Source organism: Conger conger, chromosome 18, assembly GCF_963514075.1.
Source record: "Conger conger chromosome 18, fConCon1.1, whole genome shotgun sequence".
In the NCBI taxonomy this organism is placed as follows: domain Eukaryota; kingdom Metazoa; phylum Chordata; class Actinopteri; order Anguilliformes; family Congridae; genus Conger; species Conger conger.
Genome location: NC_083777.1, coordinates 29,521,279 through 29,541,278, shown reverse-complemented (window position 1 = coordinate 29,541,278; position 20,000 = coordinate 29,521,279). Strand labels below are relative to the sequence as shown.

The window sequence follows — 20,000 nt, the reverse complement described above, 5'->3', positions numbered from 1 at the left end:
TCCTTTTTCCACAAACTATTCCCGCCATTCATCCGATGGCCCTGAGGATCCTCCAGCCGTTTCAGACAGTCAGTCGTTGGGATCTGAAGGTTTAGTCACACTGGGTTTCTTGTCTTTTTCCCCGGACCTGAGGGGGATGAATATACAATAAGTATGCAGGACTACACAGTGCTCCCCTTTTTTAGGAACATTTGCTCCTGAAAATTTCACGGGGAAAAATTATTTACTTAATGGGATGTATTAGCGTGCTCCTAAATTTTTCAACAAAACAAATAGTGGAACATTGGACAGTTGTTTTAGTATAGAGTGCTGGTACATACAATTGATGAACTGTTGTATTCTACGATGTATGTAATAGAAAACAAACGAGACACACAGGCGTAACTAACGGGTGAAACTCGCGGGGGTAACTCGCAGGTGGCCTTGGCTGTTTCATCTGCGTCGAGATACCACACCGTCACGGCATACCTGTGAAGAGGGAAAGGCCCAGAGACGACGGTCAGAGATTACAGCGGCTACGATAACGGCTAGCGTTGAACCTGGAACTTCCACAGAACACACACCTGGTTGTGTAGGAGGGCAGAACTTCGACAGAACTCTCACCTGGTTGTGTAGGAGGGCAGACCTTTGACAGAACTCTCACCTGGTTTTGTAGGAGGGCAGACCTTTGACAGAACTCTCACCTGGTTTTGTAGGAGGGCAGAACTTCGACAGAACTCTCACCTGGTTGCGTAGGAGGGCAGAACTTCAACAGAACTCTCACCTGGTAGAGTAGGAGGGCAGAACTTCGACAGAACTCTCACCTGGTTTTGTAGGAGGGCAGACCTTTGACAGAACTCTCACCTGGTTGCGTAGGACGGCTGAACTTCGTGAGGGTTGCGTTGGTCAGACCAGAAGAGCAGCAGCCTGTCGAACTTGGGCTCGATATCAGCAAACTGGGCTTTTCCTTCCGGAAAGACCCGCAGAAGACCGCCGTGCTCCTGTGAATGACAGGAAGCCTCCGTTTAGAGGCTGCTGAGTTACTCGGTCAGTAATGGCACACCTGATTGGCTATGCCAGATTACAACTGTCAGACTGTCTGGTGCTACTGCATGGCTCATTCAGTTTTCTAAGGCACCAGGCATACCTACTGCGTACTGATGCATAGAGGAGCCCCAGATCCAATCCATACTGTACCGGTGGGTGACATGCAATCGGCACTGCTTCATACAGAGATCGGAAGTGATCAGTTGGAAAGGTTTCTTGTTTTAAATCGCTATCTAGGGACCCCTGCTGGTCAGTCAGGTGCCTGTAGATTGCAGTCAAAGCCACATATGGGACAGGACCGGCACAAATACACGGCCATGTTCACCAGCCTCTCCAGCAACACCACCCACCCTCAGGGCCTATTAAATATCCCTGTGTGTTATTAAATGCCAGCCATTAAACCCCCATTTCATCAATCAAGGGCCTCAATGAACAAGCTAGCCACCTTTCGCAGGTGGGTGACATCATATCTGGTCGTAAATCTACACCGTGGAAACGGCCACACAGTGTACACAGCCTGTCATCAATCCCCTGCAGCCATTAACAGGTAAACGTCCAGTCAATGACACGCTAGCGCACGTTAGCCTAACGACACAGAACCGCACGGGAAACGCTGGGTGTTCGCCTCGGTCATCGGTGTCGCTAACGAGCCGAACGGAATCCCCATATCACAGCTCATCGTCAGGGTGTGCCACAGAACGCCCCCCCCAGGGAGAATGCAGAATCGTTCACGTCACCGTGTTTTTGGCTTACCTTGGCGTCCCAGTTCTTGTTGAGGTAGTAGATGCAGGTGACGCACCGCCCGTCGCGGTTGGGATTGTCCACGTGCCGAACGTATCCTGTTCCGTTGCCAGGGTAACACGCTGCCATCGCCTGGAAAAAAAAAATTTTTTTTAGAGCGCTGGTGTGTAATGTTGAAATGCCGATATAATAAAGCACTGCAGGCGAGAGGCCTGTTTGGACTTGCACTAAGGGCTCACTCACTCACTCACTCACTCACTCACTCACTCACTCACTCACTCACTCACTCACTCACTCACTCACTCACTCACTCACTCACTCACTCACTCACTCACTCACTCACTCACTCACTCACTCACTCACTCACTCACTCACTCACTCACTCACTCACTCACTCACTCACTCACTCACTCACTCACTCACTCACTCACTCACTCACTCACTCACTCACTCACTCACTCACTCACTCACTCACTCACTCACTCACTCACTCACTCACACAGACGGACAGACGGACAGATGGACAGATGGACAGACAGACAGATGGACAGGCAGAGACAGTAACTGCTTGAAAGACAGACCTCTTGCAATTCCAACCGTTCTTAAATCTCCATGCCTCCAGCCCTGAAATCTGATTTCTTGGTCAAGGTTCACCATCTTTCGACCCTTTAAATGTTCCGACTAGGAGATTGCTCTCTTGTGCACTACTGTGGGAGAAAAATATAATGTAGTACAATGTAACCTAGGATATATGTATCCAGATATGTACAATGCATATAGTTAGAAAACTGTGAAAATTGTGCTTGTGACAGATAACCAGCAAAAATTGTAAGGGAGGGGTGAGTGCTCTGCCACAGCTTACGTCATATAGGCATACGTGCGGAGATAAAGCAGAACACTCTCCCATTTCATCATAACAAGCTCATGTGCTTGTTATGATAAAAAATAATGAGGAGGAATCGCACCCAAGGTCGGTTCCTCCTTAACCAGCCTAAGGAGGAAAGACAGATGATAAATGTAAGCTTTGTAGTTGCTGTAGCAGTGTGTTAATTGCAAAACAAATGTTACATGACTTAAAGAGCAGATGTGGGCCCAGGAGTACAACGTGTGATGGAAAAGTACTGAAACACTGTATGATGATTATTGGCTTTCACCGTAATGTATTCATGTGATAACTTAGGATGTGCAATGGTATAAGAATAGACACCCTGTCTGCTAAAATCTAGAGTGTATTCTCACATTGGTGTGATGCATTCTCCGTGCTTTGTTTTGCTGCAGTATTAATAAAGTTTGTATTATTGTAGCTCTCCTTGCTGTGAAAGAACTGGGTTCTTTTAAACGGGAAAGGTTGCTTGCAAGACGTCTCTCCAGGGAATTTTCCCAACACTACCGTGAGAAGTCAAATAATTTAAAATAAAAAACATACTGTGATACTGTTCAGTATCTTTAGAGTGGTGAGGTTTATGTTATTATTCTGTGAGACCACCTCGGCCCACCACCAAGCCTGTTACACATCTGTTACACACCTGTTACACACCTGTGGTCTCTATTACTACAGTGAGCAGCTACGCACTGCTGGTCTCTAAATCAATTTAAACATTGGGTCTGCCCTCACCCTGAGCAGTGTGTGTGTGTGTGTGTGTGTGTGTGTGTGTGTGTGTGAGAGACTCTGTAGGCTGTCTGTAGTGTGTGTGTGTGTCTGTCTTTAGAGTAGCAGTGCCTGTGTGTGTGTGTGTGTGTGTGTGTGTGTGTGTGTGTGTGAGTGTGTGAGTGTGTGAGTGTGTGGGAGTGTGTGAGTGTGTGTGTGTGTGTGTGTGTGTGTGTGTGTGTGAGTGAGTGTGTGAGTGTGTGAGTGTGTGGGAGTGTGTGAGTGTGTGAGTGAGTGTGTGTGTGTGTGTGTGTGAGTGTGTGCCTGTGCATGTACATATATGTGTGTGTGTGTGTGTGTGTGTGTGTGTGTGTGTGTGTGTACAGCAGCTGGGCAGATAAGATGGTTATGAAGCAAAATCACACGGATGCCACACAGGAAACTGAAAGCGCTGACAGTCCAGGAACCAGAAGATTCAGCATCACGAGTTTCTCCATTTGAACCTCTGACCTGAATGTGCACACAGACCTGGGTGGTTTTGTTTCTGTCGAGTGACTGGTGACTCACACCAGGAACCATAAGAGAGCAGAGTGCAGTCTCCAGTGCTGTCCACTGCTTATGTTCCCACCTGCACCAGCCAGCGAACTGCACACACACACACACACACACACACACACACACACACACACACACACACCACAGACAGCCTAAAATGTCACACACACACACTACAGACAGCCTAAAAAGTCTCTCACACACACACACACACACACACACACTACAGACAGCCTACAGAGTCACACACACACACACACACACACACACACACACACACACACACACTACAGACAGCCTACAAAGTCACACACACACACTACAGGCAGCCTAGAGTCACACACACACACACACACACACACTACAGACAGCCTACAAAGTCACACACACTACAGACAGCCTAGTGTCACACACAGACACTACAGACAGCCTAGAGTCTCTCTCACATACACACACACACACACACACAACAGACAGCCTACAGTCACACACAGACACTGCTACTCTACACACACACACACACACACACACTACAGACAGCCTACAGTCACACACACACACTACAGACAGCATACAGTCACACACACACACACACACACACACACACACACACACACACACATACACACTAGACAGCCTACAGTCACACACATGCTACAAACAGCCTACAGAGTCACACACGCACAGACACAGACACAGACACAGACACACACAGCCTACAGAGTCAACACACACACAGGCACTTCCAGCCGACAGTCACAATGAATGAATGAATGAATAAATAAATAAATAAATAAATAAATAAAATAAATACGTGTCCTTCTGAAAGGACTTTTCGCAGCTGTCCATAGTCCTCAGCGATAACAACACTACGTGCGCTCGAGCATGGAACCGCTCTGACAGCAAAACTGACGCCACGCTGAGACCGGAAGGTGTGGCCAAATGTAGCGTATGAGCACGCTGCGTTTTCGGAGGATTTTCGCACAGTGGTGTGTGAGAAACAGAAGTTAATACTTTTACCTTCTTTAAAAGTACCGTACGAAGCAAAAAAAGTGTACCTTCTCCACGCGGGGACTTACTTTGGTCCTTCCATTAATTCTATATTTCCCCAGGTTGCCGTTACATTGCCTTATCAGGTCGTCCACGCGGGTCAACAGAAAGCTGATATTTTCGCAGCCCGTCTCCTTCCCTTCAACCCACGCTATCTGGTCTCCTCGTATGTCTTTGGAAGAGTCACTTCTAGGACTGACCAGCTGCCCGTCAGTGAATTTATCGGCTTTATGGAGAGCCACTACGTCCTCTAGAATGCACAGCCCCGTCTCCTCTCCGAGAAAGTTGTCCACAACACAGATGCCGTGCTTATTCATGCACGGAACTATATACTCCGTGGCAAGCTTCCGCGGAAGGGACTTGTTCTGTTCGTTGGGTTTTGCGTTATTATCGTGTATGCCGACTCCGGTTCGCTTGTTGTCAGTGGTATCCGAGCTCTCTGAACTAAACGAGCTAAACGCGCGGTTAGTCTGCCCCTCTGCTTCGTCTGGAGACGTCTGTTGTGGTCCGGTCAGTGGGGGGCTCTGTGATTTTTTGGCCAGCTGACAAACGAGTCTGTGTTTTTTCCAGTCCTGTTTCTGGTGGTCTTTGCTACAGTAGAAGGAGTTTAGGCACCTGCCGCACTTGAGCAAGTTCTCAGCTTTCCCACAGAGCTCGCAGTACTGACGTTCTCGGTCCAGGTCCAGGGCACCTTGCGTTGCCATGGCTGCAGACCGGTCGCTCGTCGTGAATTTATGTCAAGCAATTTCCACGCGTCGTTCTGCTAAGTTTGGAAGTGATCCACCATCAGGAACACCACGACATGCGAAACGCAAAAACAGCTCCACCACGTCACGACCAAACAGTTTCATCACACATGCTCGGATAAGCTCTCCGTGCCTTAGCGAGATATTCGATTTCGGCAAATCGATCCCATACTTCAGCATCTTGGGCAGTCTTAGGAGATAGAAACGCTCATGACTCGCCACCACTTTGACAGAGCCGCATGGCGCCCTTCTCCAGTAGAGATCTGCACGTCCTCGGAACACACCCAGCCGCTGACGTCAGCGTGCCGAGGGCAGGGCCGCTCGGAGCCCAGTAGTAACGGGTAGCTCAGCTCGTCGCCTACGTTGCGTACAGTACGCCTTGCTGAAGACACGTTACTGTAAAATATAGACAAGTGGGCTACGTACACGTCACCTGGGCTGAGGTTATATCGCAGACCAGTATCTGTACCATATGGGAACGACCGTGCAGAACTAATCTGCGCAGTTTTGAGAAACGAGGTTGTGAGCGTAAAAAGCAATATAGCGCAATGGCAACAAATCCACTCACACAACGTCAGCGCTCTCACAACTTAAACGAAAAGCTGTGACGCATTTGTTGCCGCAATTGTTTATAAGTAAACAGCCTATCGAGGATATAGTCTTGGTCAGGGCTGCCCAACCCTGTTCCTGGAGCTCCGCCATCCTGTAGGTGGATCTTCTGGATTCTACTCATTTGCAGCTCAATAAGATATCTAGCTGTTGAATGAGCTGTGCTTTGTTAGGGTTGGGGTGAAAACCTACAGGACAGGAGATCTCCAGGAACAGGGTTGGACAGCCCTGGTCTAAATTAAAAAGCATTTTGATGCATCTCTTTCATAATTCAATTCACCAATAGTATCTCCTATATGGACATCTAATTATAAATAGCCATAGTCTATATTCCTTAGCTTGAAGCTGATTGACTACAGCTGGAAAAAACCCATGCCTGTACATTACCCCCTACACTGGCTTTGGGCTCAGAGATATACTGTATGTTATCTATCATATTCCTATGACACAGCACAGCCCACGGTTTCCTACTTGCAGTCCTTCTGCTGTGCTCTGATTGGTATAATTTGTTTTCTGAACGACATCCAATCAGATTATCTGATTGTGTCAAAGCAACTCTCAACACAGTACACAGATGACTATTGCACGTCCGTCGATAAGACTGAACAGATTGAGCTTCTGGGATTCTGTTTCCCCTCTTCAGAAGGAAGTATTATGGGCGGTTCCATTTCGGCGGTTATCTACAGAATGCTGTGGAAGCCATTTTATCATTTTCAGTGGCCACAGAGGACGTGACAGACGTGACTACTGGCTGTTCCCAACAATTTTCTTTTTTTATTCATCATCTTTGTTTGATGGCTTTTCTGTCAGCTGATAACAGAACTTTAACACGTGGCTTTTTATGAGCTGATAATAAAAGAATGAAGCTGAAAATGTTTTTCATAGACCTGTTTTTCCCCACAAAGGTACTGTAAAATTGTAAAAGGGGCAGCCTGTAGCCTAGTGGTTAACGTACATGGCTGGGACCCGGAAGGTTTGGTGCTTCAAGCCCCAGTGTAGCCACGATATGATCTGAGCAGTGGTTGGGCCCCTGAGCAAGGCCCTTAACCCCACATCACTCCAGTCTAATCAAGTAATCAAGTAGCTTTGGGTAAAGGTGTCAGCTAAATAACTCATGTACAATGTACAGTTGTGTTCAAATAAATATCAATGCGTTAAAAAAAAAACGTGAATAAAGTGCAAATATTTTTTAGTTCAATATTTCAAATGTAGTGGAAACATTACACATTCAATTCCAAATCAATCAATCGATTAGCAAATGTTATCAAGTCTGCGTTATTCTTTTACAGGAAGCAAAGAAAATGAATTTTAATCTGTTCCAAAAAAATGGCAGTGTCAACATTTTTATCTTCAAACTGAAGAAATTTTTCAGGATTTAACTTCAAATTACTGGACTAATATTTTGTTGCATAACCATTGTTTTAGGTAACTGCTGAGTGTCGGCGTTGCATCGAGTTAACCGACTTCCGCCACCTAGAAACAGGTATTTCAGGCCAGGATAAACAAACTACAGCTTCAGAAACTGCATTTTTAATGTCACCCCACAAGTTTTCAATGGGGTTGAGGTCGGAGGATTGAGCTGGCCACTCCATTACCTCAATCCTTTTTGTCTTGTACCAAGATGTTGCTCACTTGTGTGTTTGCGGTTGTTGTCTTGTTGAAACACCCATTTCAGGGGCATTTCCTCTTTTGCATACGGCAACATATTCTCTTCAAGTATTTTGATGTATTCAAACTGATCCATGATCCCTGGTATACGAACCCAACACCATAGTAATGTAAACATCCCCATACCATGATTTTTGCGCCACCATGCTTCACTGTCTTCACAGTGTACTGTGGCTTGAATTCAGTACCTGGGGGTCGTCTGACGTACTGTCGATGACCACTAGACCCGAAAATATATATATTTTTTTACTGTCATCAGCCCACTGTTATGCCATTTCTCTTTGGGCCAATCGATGTGTTCCTTGGCAAATCTTAACCGATTCTGCACATGCCCTTTCTTCAACATGCCCTTTCTTCTTGCTGATTGCTTAGCTTCGATCAAACGTCTTCTGACTGTAACAGCACTTACAGGTAATTGTAGATCATCTTTGATCTTTCTGGAGCTGGTGAATGGCTGAATATTTGCCATTCTGACTATTCTTCGATCAGTTTTAACAGTAGTTGCTCGTTTTCCTCCACTTGTTTCGGTTTTTGTAGCATCCTATCATTTGCTGCACTTCTTTATATGTTTTCCCCTCTCCAATCAAGTCTTTAATCAAATGACGTTGTTCCTCCAAACAATGTTTGGAATGGCCCATTGTAGTTAGCAATTCAGAAGGAAATATAATTTATTTGTTTCCCTTCTTTCTTAATAAAGGACAATTAATGACTCAATTCTCTAATTAAAATCCACACTGCTATTATTTTGAACGTGCCCCTTTCAATGAATGAGTCAATTGCTCAGAACAAGCAGCGTGCATGTCATGACAGTCTGTTGTTTTTCTATTACACTACTACATCTACAAGTAAAGTATTTGCCATGCAGAAATATCACTACTACTAATAACAGTGCTTCATCAGGTTACTGATGTTGTACTGCTATTTTCTTCAACACAACTGTATGTATTGTGAGCTAAATTTGAAGATAATTCTCATTGATATGGGTAGTGGAGTACTTTCCTTAAGGTTCTGGTAACAGACTGTTCAACCTGGGTGAGAATGGTAAAGATAGTGGCCTCTGGTTGGATTTTGAGCACATTTTCATTTTTCAGTTTTGGTTCAGCCCTGATCTAGGTGACGATGCCTAGAAACTGAAAAGTCTTCAGCTGTACTGTACATTCACTTAGACTTTCACACAACGCAATGTATTGCCAAAATAAAACCAAAGTACCTTAATGCACCTTCAGCTACCCCATCCTTCTAAAACTGAAGGTTAGGGTTAATCTCATGAGCTAGTTGCCGACCTCAAATTAGGATGATTGGGTTGTGTTTGGTATATCTAGAGAATATTTAATATTCTAGTTAATATTCAGAGGTTCTGAGACTAGTACACGGCAAAGGTCCCAGACTCAGAAAGCCCACCTGGACCTGGATGTGTGTGTGTGTGTGTGTGTGTGTGTGTGTGTGCGTGCCCTGTAATGGACCGGCGACCTATCCAGGGTGTATTCCTGCCTCTTGCCCATTGGGATAGGTTCCAGTCCCCTGCATCTCTGACATAGAATCAGCAGTTTTGAAACTTGAGATTTGTACAAGCCTGACACCTTGTGGTGAAAATAAGAGCAACACTTTTTTTTTGTGAAGTTATTTTTAGGTGCTGTGCCCATTTTTCTTCTTTTAACCACTTTAACTTCTTCAGATCTACAGTTTTGGCTTAGTTTCTAGTTTGTCTAAAGAACATAGAGCAAATGTGTGGGTACACTCTTAGAAAAAAGGGTTCTTTGGCTTGGTTCCGTAGGGGAACCCTTTTTAGTTATTTATGGAACCCTCTCTCATTGGTGTGATGTGTGGAAACTCCCATACAAAGAGCCATTTTGCCTGACAAAGAGCCATTGAATGGAATAGGATTCTTCTATGGAATCACATGGTTCCTATTCAAACCATTTTTTTAGGTGTACATTTATGGCACTGGTCATGTGATTGAAGAACAGTTTATTATGCTATAGAAATTTAGAGCCCTCAATATGTGTGTGTGTGTGTGTGTGTGTGTGTGTGTGTGTGTGTGTGTGTGTGTGTGTGTGTGTGTGTGTGTGTGTGTGTGTGAGTCTTATGAGGTATTTTTAACACATCTGTTTTGAGAGTATTTGAATCTTCCTCCTCTCCATCTAACAGAATAAGACCCTGGACGATTCAGAAAGACTCCCAGTAAAGGAATCTGGAGCTGAAGTATATATAATGAATTCTTGTAAAGGCTGCTGACTCTAATTGAATCCACCATAACATGGTCAATGGGTTAATTGCTTTGACAGATAACAGGGTCTTGGTTATGGTCATTGTTATGGTTATTGTTATGGCTATAGAGCGCTAAATTAAAGCGTTAACGCTTTACTGTGAGGAACCGGATGCATACTGACCAGAGTATGTAGACATAGTAGACACTGACACGGGCAACTTCCCGCAGAGTCTGTTAATCCAGCATTCCCTCCTTCCTCGTCTCTGAAAGAGCTTCCAGGCCGGCTGAAATGAGAGGTGAGGAGTGAGGAATCAAAGGGACTGATTCAAAGGTACCGTCACAGTCCAAAGAGTGTGGGAATTCTGCAGCGATATGCAGGCACGCAGATAGGATTTTGCCTGGACAGGGTTACACACATTATTAGGAGTATTATTGTTTATCCATAGTTAAACATAGGTCAATATTATGACTACAGTAGGCTATATGAAATATAATGCACCGCTCATTACAATAATACGATATTACGTACATAGTAATCGGCATATTCATAGGCTATACTTTTATTGCATTTGATCCACTCAGTCGCCTGTTGACACGTCTCCTGACGGTTGATTCCGCCCTAAGCCTAAATCCAGTTGTGGATACGATCACTGGTAGCGTACAACTAATAATCTGTATCAGAAACATCCCCATTTCTGATGGACTTTTCAGTGTCTTTCAAGTGGAACACTGTCATGCGCAATAGCGCCCCGATATCAGCGCCGCTTGTGAGCGCAAGGCGTCTGCATTCTGTCGGCGCTGGGAGTCAGATTCCACAGAATGTAGGAGGAACTCTGGCTTTCGCCGCCGCTGGACACATAACGGAACCAACTGCAAGGCGCTGTTCCCATGATACAGCCAACGCGTCAGAATATTTCACAAAACTGTTTATGGTGCACGACGGGTCTCTTGTTCACCAAGATTTCCCATGTATTATCTTTCAGGTTTTTCGTTCTCAAGGGAAAATTGTTTTGTATTAAAGTATCCGGAAAGTGCTATTGCATCGGTTAGGATTTTTTGTCTTGGGACTTTTCAGGACCGAATCAGCTGTATAGCAAGAAACAGAAGCGGCCAATGAAGAAAATCGATCGATGATTAAGAAATCGACCGATTTGGGATTATCGAACGAACAGACACTTGAGGCTGTGAAGGCTGCCTAATTTATTCGCAGGACAAACACTTTCCCGAACGGAAATGACTTCATTTCGATAGCCCGACTTGGCTGCATTCGCATGTGTGGTGTGACATTTCTGATTAGTACTTTTGATGATGTTTGGTTTTGTCACATACGCGCTATTTGGGAACCGTAGATAAAGCCTTTAGTTAGTCCTGAGGATGTTTGCTGGACTGGTGCACTTGGAATCTCTAGCCCGCTCCACGTCGAACACTGACAGTACCCACCTCCCTCTGGACAGGACGATGGGAAACGGTAATGCTGCTTCGCGCTTTCTGTTGTGATCAATGTGTCAAAAAGTCAAGTCAAAACTCAAATGAAGTATGAATAGAATTTAAAAATACTTATGCCATTTGAACTCGAAGTTACTCGGTGAATGTTTCATACTTTAGTACTCTTTTCTTGTATACCTAGTTACACACTAGTTGGTGTGAACCTAGCTATAACCATCAAAACATCAATGCCGATCGTTCTTCAGATGCAATCGCTGAAACCATACGTTAGCAAAGATTCAACTTGGGCCATCCGTTTGCATGTTCTGCACCGGTTAGCGTGTTAACTGCAGATCACTCGTGATGCACTAAGAGAAGGTCCCATGCCGTTAAGAGCGTCATTATAGGCCCTGTCTGTTGTGGTCATAAGGTTTGAATAATAATAAGTAAAATCGACTCAAAATATGATTCATAATACTCATAACAAAAACAAGAAATAATTACAATAATAACGTAAATAATAATCATACATAATATTATTAGCCTATGATAATTATTATTATTTATTTTTTTCTATTGGATTTTTTATTTACGTCTACAGGAAGCACAGTAACTAAATAGCTTGTTTCCCTTAATTATTATGTTGGTCAATGACAGCATAGAAATTATATTAGGCCTACTTTTTTTTTTAACTTAAAGTTATTCTTAATTACAAATAACTACACCCCCATGTATTTTTAATGCAGGGAAAGAAAGAGCTGTCAGTGGTAAGGCATCCTTTCACTGAAATGCAGGACTTCAGAGCAGAGAGCTGCCGGCGCCGGTAACCTGTAACCCGGTGGTCACAGAGTAATGAGATGCGGTAGAATGCGTCGTGGCGGCGCATTGTTTCCGGACAAGGAGCGGCGCTCTGCTCGCCCTCTCCAAATGACCTGTTCCGCTGATTTCATGCCCTTTCAGAACCGTGATTAATACGGCCTGGACAGGAGTGGCAGTTATTTTAAACCGTCACCCACAGTGTAATAGCATACAATCTTTCAAACGGTTTTCCTCTGAAACCTTCTGCATTTAAGAAGTTATTTCTGCCATTTACGCGTTGTCAGTCACAAACTGGAACCTTTATTTATTTCAGCGTGCAGATCTGTGGGATAGACTTTAAAGTGAACGTTACAGCGTGAACAGCTGGTTCTTAAGCTTTTTAATATCAGGACCCAAGTTAGAAAACCTTTGCCTTTCAGGGACTCTCAGACTAGAATAGCCTAGCGGACTACAGACTCAGGACCGAAGTCATACAGTTTTGTGAGCGATTTTGGGCCCTGTCCCATAGTTTAGGAAACTCTGGTGTACAGTGTCAGTGTAAAGACTGGAGAGGTTCTCTGAAGCAGAGCTGTGTGCATTTTTACAGCCAGGTCTGGCCTCCTGCCTCCTTTAGCCGTGAAGCCTTTAATGTGGTCTCCCTTTCATTATTTCTATTAATAATTCATCTTCTTTCCTCCGTGTTTTTACTGCGGTCAGTAATAAACAAACACGGGAGGAGCACAATAGAGGCCCCGGAGCGGTTTTGCTGTAGCGTTTTGCTGCCGCTGGAACAGAACAGGAACTCAACAGCTGCACTGCCCGCCTGCTAGCCCCGCCCCCGACACACATCTGGGCCTGTTTAATCAGCTGAGCCCCCTTTATTTATATGCACAGAGACTCTCTCTCTCTCACACACATTCTCTCTCTCTCTCTCTCTCTCTCTCTCTCTCTCTCACACACACACACACACACTCTCCATCTCTCTCTCTTACACACACACACACACACACACACACACACTCCCTCCCTCCCTCTCTCACACACACACACACACACACACACACACACACACACACACAGAATCTGTCTGTCTGTCTGTCTGTCTGTCTCACGCACGCACGCACGCACAGAGACTCTCTCTCACACACACAAACAATTACAGAGACTCTATCTCTCTCTCTCTCTCTCTCTCTCTCTCTCTCTCTCTCAGAGACTCCCACACACACACACACACACACACACACACACACACACACACACACACACACACACACTCACAGTGACTCTCACACACACGCACACTCAAACGCAAACATACTGAGAGGGACTCTCTCACACACACACACATAACATACATTAAATCCCTGGGGTAAAGTCCTAGTGCTGACATTAATTGTTCCTTTAGGGGAAAGTGTTGCTGGCTTGTCATGAAGGCTATGTTGTTTAATATTAGGTTAATTTGAGACGTTTTTGAGAGAAATCGGGCTAGGAAATCTCCTTGCTGGAATTTTGACTCTTGGAAAAACATTGTTTTTGCTGTTGATTTAACCTTCGTTTATATATAGAGTCTAGTGTAGGAAAATATTTTGGTAGTTGTCTGTCTGTGTGTGTGTGCATGCATGTGTGCTAGTGTGCCTGTGCGCACGTGTGTGTGTGTGTGTGAGTGCGTGCATGTGTATGCGTGTGCACTGTGGGTGTGTGTGAGTGCGTGCATGTGTATGCGTGTGCACTGTGGGTGTGTGTATGTTTGTATGTGTGTGTGTGTGTGTGTGTGTGTGTGCCTGTGCCTGCATGTGTGTGTGTATGTGTGTGCACTTGTGTGCCTGTGTGTGTATGTTTGTGTATGTGTGTGTGTGTGCGTATGTACTTGTGTGCCTGCATGTGTGTGTGTGTACTTGTGTGCCTGTGTGTGTGTGTGTGCGCTTGTGTGCCTGTGCCTGTGTGTGTGTGTGTGTGTGTGTGTGTGTGTGTGTGTGCCTGTGCCTGCATGTGTGTGTGTATGTGTGTGCACTTGTGTACCTGTGTGTGTATGTTTGTATGTGTGTGTGTGTGTGCCTGTGCCTGCATGTGTGTGTGTATGTGTGTGCACTTGTGTGCCTGTGTGTGTATGTTTGTGTGCCTGTGTGTGTTTGTGCGCTTGTGTGCCTGTGTGTGTTTGTGCGCTTGTGTGCCCGTGTGTGTGTGTGTGTGTGTGTGAGTGTGTGTGTGTGTGTGTGTGCACTTGTGTGCCTGTGTGTGTGTGTGCGCTTGTGTGCCTGTGTGTGTGTTTATAACTCCAGTTGCGGCCGCTCTGTTTCTCCTGTGGCGTGACAGGAAGCAGCGATGTGGCAGTCCGTGTGGAGAACAAGACACGGCGGGTCACAGCGGCCAGGGCTTGTGCTGCTCTGTGGGTCTGTCGTGTGGCACAGAAAGGCTCTCACAGGGCTACCGGGGGAGATACCTGCAGATAAACGGCAGTGTACCAGGAAAACTGAGTATAATCTTTACTTAGGGGCAGCCTGTGGCTAAGGTACATGACTGGGACCTGGAAGGTTGGTGCTTCAAGCCCCGGTGTGGCCTCGATAAAATCCGCACAGCTGTTGGGCCCCTGAGCAAGGCACATTGCTCCCCAGGCACTGTACTGTGGCTGCCCACTGACCTAAGGAGCTAGGATGGGTCAAATGCAGAGGACATGTTACACCTCGGGGTTCAATATAGTATACAAGATTATTTATTCTAAAATTTCCCTCGGGATGAATAAAGTATCTATCTATCTATCTATCTAAAAAAGCGAAATACTATCTAACACTTTATCAAGCCTGGTCTTGAAAAAACCCCAGTGTTATTCATTCATTCATTCATTCATTATCCTAACCTGCTTATCCTGAACAGGGTCGCAGGGGGGCTGGAGCCTATCCCAGCATACATTGGGCGAAAGGCAGGAATACCAGGATGCCAGTCCATCGCAGGGCACACACACCATTCACTCACACATTCATACCTACGGGCAATTTAGACTCTCCAATCAGCCTAACCTGCATGTCTTTGGACTGTGGGAGGAAACCGGAGTACCCGGAGGAAACCCACGCAGACACGGGGAGAACATGCAAACTCCTCACAGAGAGGCCCTGGCCGACGGGGATTCGAACCCAGGACCTCCTTGCTGTGAGGCGGCAGTGCTACCCACTGCACCATCCGTGCCACCCCAGTGTTATTGCCCGCACAAAATGTTCTGGCAAGCTGTTACACACAGTGACCACTCGTCATCTTTAGCTTGTGTGCTGGTCTGTGCTGTGAGCCCCTTAACCCAGGTCTCTCCTCCTCCTCCTCCTCCTCCTCCTCCTCCTCAAAAGAGAGATCCAGGACGGATCAGAGAATGCGGCAGAGAGCTTTCGCAACACCCCTGAGTGTAAATGACCGACGTGGCGAGTCACACGTCCGGCCGTGGCGCGCGCAGAGAGAGACGATGCCGCCTCGCAGCTGACTCTCGCCACTTCCTGTTACACGGAGGGGGAAAAGAGGAAGTCTCGCTTTCACTTCCTGTGATGGTGAAAAACCCTTTTCACGGCTGCTGCTGCTGCTGCTGCTGCTGCTGCTGCTGAGCTCAGCTCGAATCTTGGACACGCCGAGGACAACACGCGTCTCCGGGACAGACCTCACACACACACACACACACACACACACACACACACATACATACACACACACGCGTGTGCGGGGTTCTGAGGGTCTCTGCGACCCCGAGCTGACGTCAACACCAGGCCCCTTTACAGCAGCGGGGGCTCCTAGTGATCTGGAGGGTGAACGCACCCCCTTTGGCAAACAACAGCCCCAGCACTGAGGGGCCACTTCCTCGGCAGGCATCACAGACTCTCGACGGAGTGAGTATCACCGTCAGCTTGGGTCTCCAGAGACGAAGGATGTGGATGCTTTGGGGTTTTCTGCTTTGTGGAATTGAAAAGGGTTTGTGATGCTGATGGGGGTTAGCGGCCGGTGAGGTTAAAGGCAGTCCTGAGTTCAGGCTGGATTTTGTGGTTGTTGTTTCTGTGTGTTTACGTTACATGCACTAATCTGCAGTGCTTTATGGGAGATTTTCACTTCCATTACATTCCATTACATTCTTGGCATTTGGCAGACTCTCTTATCCAGAGCGACGTACAGTTGATTAGACTAAGCAGGAGACAATCCTCCCCTGGAGCAATGCAGGGTTAAGGGCCTTGCTCAAGGGCCCAACGGCTGTGTGGATCTTATTGTGGCTATACCGGGATTAGAACCACCGACCTTGCGGTTCCCAGTCCTGTACCTTAACCACTACGCTACAGGTTGCCCGCCCTACGCTACTTGCTCCGGGGATAGGGGGAAAACTCTGGGTGTAAATGCGGCATCTGTGATGTTTGGGCTTTGAGAAATTAAGGATGTAAATTGTGGCCTTGGTATTATAAGGTTCTATCTGCGTTCTGAGCAGTTGTGAGATATTGAGCTTTCACATCCAAACACAGCAGAACTGAAATGCAGGGCAGTTCTTCATACATCAAAATGACAGCTCTGTTTCCTCTGAACGTGCAGGGGGGCAGGGACGGAGAAAGGGCTTTACTCAAACGCACAGAGAGGCGCTGTGTCGGGCAGAGTCTGAGCCAAGGAACATGATCTGGCCCAGTCAGTCTGTCAGCCCCCTGAGAACAGGGCTTCAGTGTGTGAAAGTCACCGGCTTAAGTGTTTGTTTCTTAACGCATTGTGTAGGTGTGCGAGTGTGTTTGCATGCGTGTATGCGAGTTCATGCACATATATGTGTGTGTGTGTGTCGTGTATCTGTGTGTACTGTATTTGTCTGTCTGCAGTGTATCTGTGTGTGTGTGTGTATCTCTGTGTGTGTAGTGTATCTGTGTGTGTGTGTGTGTGTGTGTGTGTACTGTATTTGTCTGTCTGTAGTGTATCTGTGTGTGTATCTGTGTGTGTGTGTATCTGTGTGTGTGTGTGTATCTGTGTGTGTGTGTATCTGTGTTTGTGTGCGTGTAGTGTATCTGCGAGTGTGTGTATCTGTGTTTGTGTGTGTGTAGTGTATCTGTGTGTGTGTGTGTGTATCTGCGTTTGTGTGTGTGTGTATCTGTGTGTGTGTGTGAGAGAGAGAGAATAGCTGTAGATACACACTCACACTGACTGCTCTTCTTCAGCAGGTGGCTCAGGTGCAGCTCCTGCTGTGGTCCCGGGCGTGGTCGGGGGCGTGGTCGGGGGCGTGGTCTCTCGCAGGAAGTCGGGCAGGAGGCCGGGGTACCTGAGGGAGCAGGAGGAGGGCAGGACACCGCCGGTGAACCCCGCCCTGTGTGCTGAAACCGCCAATCACAGCGCCCCTCTGGACCCAGGCCCCGCCCCCGCCCCTCCCCCACCCCCCCAGCCCTCCGTGTCCCTGGGGGGTCAGCTCTGTCACAGGACTCCCTCCCTCTCTGACCGGGAGCGCAGTGCCCCCGCCCCAACCGCCCTCCCCCTCCCCCACAGCAGCCTGTGTGCGGGGGCCTCTTCGCCCCGCGGGACCGGCTCTCCGGCGCCCTCCGCTGGACAGCAGTTCACCTCCAGCTTCAGCTTCATCCGTCTGTCTCTGACCTCTGACCCCGGAGCGGACCGCACCCCGCCCTCGCCCCCCCCGGCGCGGCCTGCGCCCGCCCTGCCTGAGCGGGCGGTCGCCGCGGTAACGGAGAGGCCCCTGGACGCGGCGGCGGGGCGGTGGGCGAGCAGGGGGGACCCCGCGGTGACCCCCGACCCCAAGGACCTGCACTCGGACTCGGACTCGGATTCGGCCTCGTCCCTCACCTCCGGGTACGAGAGCGCCAGCGCCCCGCCCCTGCCCTGCGGAGAGGCCTGGGACGCCCTGCGCAGGAGGTACGAGGCCGTCCTGCAGGAGTGCCTGCACAGCAGCCGCCGAAACGCCCAGGTGAGCCTCGCCGTCCCCCGTCACATGACCCGAGCCTGGACCGCACACAGTCTGATTACTACTGAGTGGAAGCCTGTTGGTGTCTGTCTAAAGTAGCCTGTAATGGAGAGGTATATACAGTGGTATAGAGCAGTACAGGATTGTATGGAGTGGTATAGACTAATACAGGGGTAGAGAACAGTACAGACAGGAGTGTTTACAGTTAAAGCCCTGTCCGATAACTGTAGCTATAAATATGTCGTTCTAACTCAAGTGCATGGCGGAATCCACACCACAACTATAGCGTCAACGACAGTGATGAACGATCACTTTCAGAGCAATTTTTCCAGCTGCATGAATAGATAGAAACACTGACAGCCAATGCCAATGAAAATCCATCCGAATTTACAAGGCTTCACGTTCAAAAGGGCTATTTTTTACAGAATGTTACAGTTCATCAGTGTGAATAGTTATTGTTATAGTTATAGTTCTTGGTGTGGACAGGCCTGAGCACTGTGGTTCAGAGTGGACTGGTTCATACGTGGTGTGACTGTCCTGTGTGTTTCATACACCGTGTGACAGGGGTCCTGTGTGTTTCATACGTGGTGTGACTGTCCTGTGTGTTTCATACGTGGTGTGACAGGGGTCCTGTGTGTTTCATACGTGGTGTGACGGGGGCCCTGTGTGTTTCATACGTGGTGTGACAGGGGTCCTGTGTGTTTCATACGCGGTGTGACGGGGGTCCTGTGTGTTTCATACGTGGTGTGACAGGGGTCCTGTGTGTTTCATACGCGGTGTGACGGGGGTCCTGTGTGTTTCATACGTGGTGTGACGGGGGCCCTGTGTGTTTCATACGTGGTGTGACAGGGGTCCTGTGTGTTTCATACGCGGTGTGACGGGGGTCCTGTGTGTTTCATACGCGGTGTGACGGGGGCTCCTGTGTGTTTCATATGCGGTGTGACTGTCCTGTGTGTTTCATACGCGGGGTGACTGTCCTGTGTGTTTCATACGCGGGGTGACTGTCCTGTGTGTTTCATACGCGGGGTGACTGTCCTGTGTGTTTCATACGCGGGGTGACTGTCCTGTGTGTTTCATACGCGGGGTGACTGTCCTGTGTGTTTCATACGCGGGGTGACTGTCCTGTGTGTTTCATACGCGGGGTGACGGGGGCTCCTGTGTGTTTCATACACGGTGTGACAGGGGTCCTGTGTGTTTCATACGCGGTGTGACAGGGGTCCTGTGTGTTTCATACGCGGTGTGACAGGGGTCCTGTGTGTTTCATACGCGGTGTGACAGGGGTCCTGTGTGTTTCATACACCGTGTGACGGGGGTCTTGTGTTTCTCCAGATCGAGGCCATGATGATGAAGCTACAGAGGCTGCAGCAGAAGGCCGTGCTGGAGGACGATTATGACACAGGTAAGCACTCACCTGGAGCTCGATTATGACACAGGTAAGCACTCACCTGGAGCTCGATTATGACACAGGTAAGCACTCACCTGGAGCTCGATTATGACACAGGTAAGCACTCACCTGGAGCTCGATTAAGCTGGAGTGTATGTAGTTGTTGTTTAAGATGAGATGTATGTAGTTGTTAAGGTGAAGTATATGTAGTTGTTTAAGCTGAGTGTTTGCAGTTGTTGTTTAAACTGAGTGTATGCAGTTGTTGTTTCAGCTGAGTGTATGTAGTTGTTGTTTCAGCT

The 20,000-nt window shown here is 47.5% G+C and overlaps 2 protein-coding genes across 3 annotated transcripts in view; one reads left to right on the top strand and one right to left on the bottom strand.

Moving 5' to 3' along the window:
- The window catches only part of LOC133118445 (egl nine homolog 1-like), a 7,262-nt gene extending 1,219 nt beyond the window's left edge, over positions 1-6,043 (bottom strand). The window contains exons 1-4 of one of the 2 annotated variants that reach the window (XM_061228467.1): positions 4,990-6,043; positions 1,780-1,899; positions 844-980; positions 1-468 (exon numbers count right to left, since the gene is read on the bottom strand). The exon at positions 1-468 is cut by the window's left edge and continues 1,219 nt beyond it. In XM_061228467.1, coding sequence (XP_061084451.1) covers positions 297-468; positions 844-980; positions 1,780-1,899; positions 4,990-5,664 — 1,104 coding nt within the window. In that variant the 5' untranslated portion in view covers positions 5,665-6,043 and the 3' untranslated portion in view covers positions 1-296. Of the gene's footprint in view, positions 684-843; positions 981-1,779; positions 1,900-4,989 lie in introns of both variants that reach the window. The other variant, XM_061228468.1, reaches the window with a different exon arrangement.
- Positions 6,044-11,025: 4,982 nt separating this feature from the next.
- The window catches only part of disc1 (DISC1 scaffold protein), a 36,518-nt gene continuing 27,543 nt past the window's right edge, over positions 11,026-20,000 (top strand). Inside the window, exons 1-3 of the mRNA XM_061227598.1 lie at positions 11,026-11,660; positions 17,569-18,320; positions 19,647-19,716. Coding sequence (XP_061083582.1) covers positions 11,567-11,660; positions 17,569-18,320; positions 19,647-19,716 — 916 coding nt within the window. The 5' untranslated portion in view covers positions 11,026-11,566. The remainder of the gene's footprint in view (positions 11,661-17,568; positions 18,321-19,646; positions 19,717-20,000) is intronic.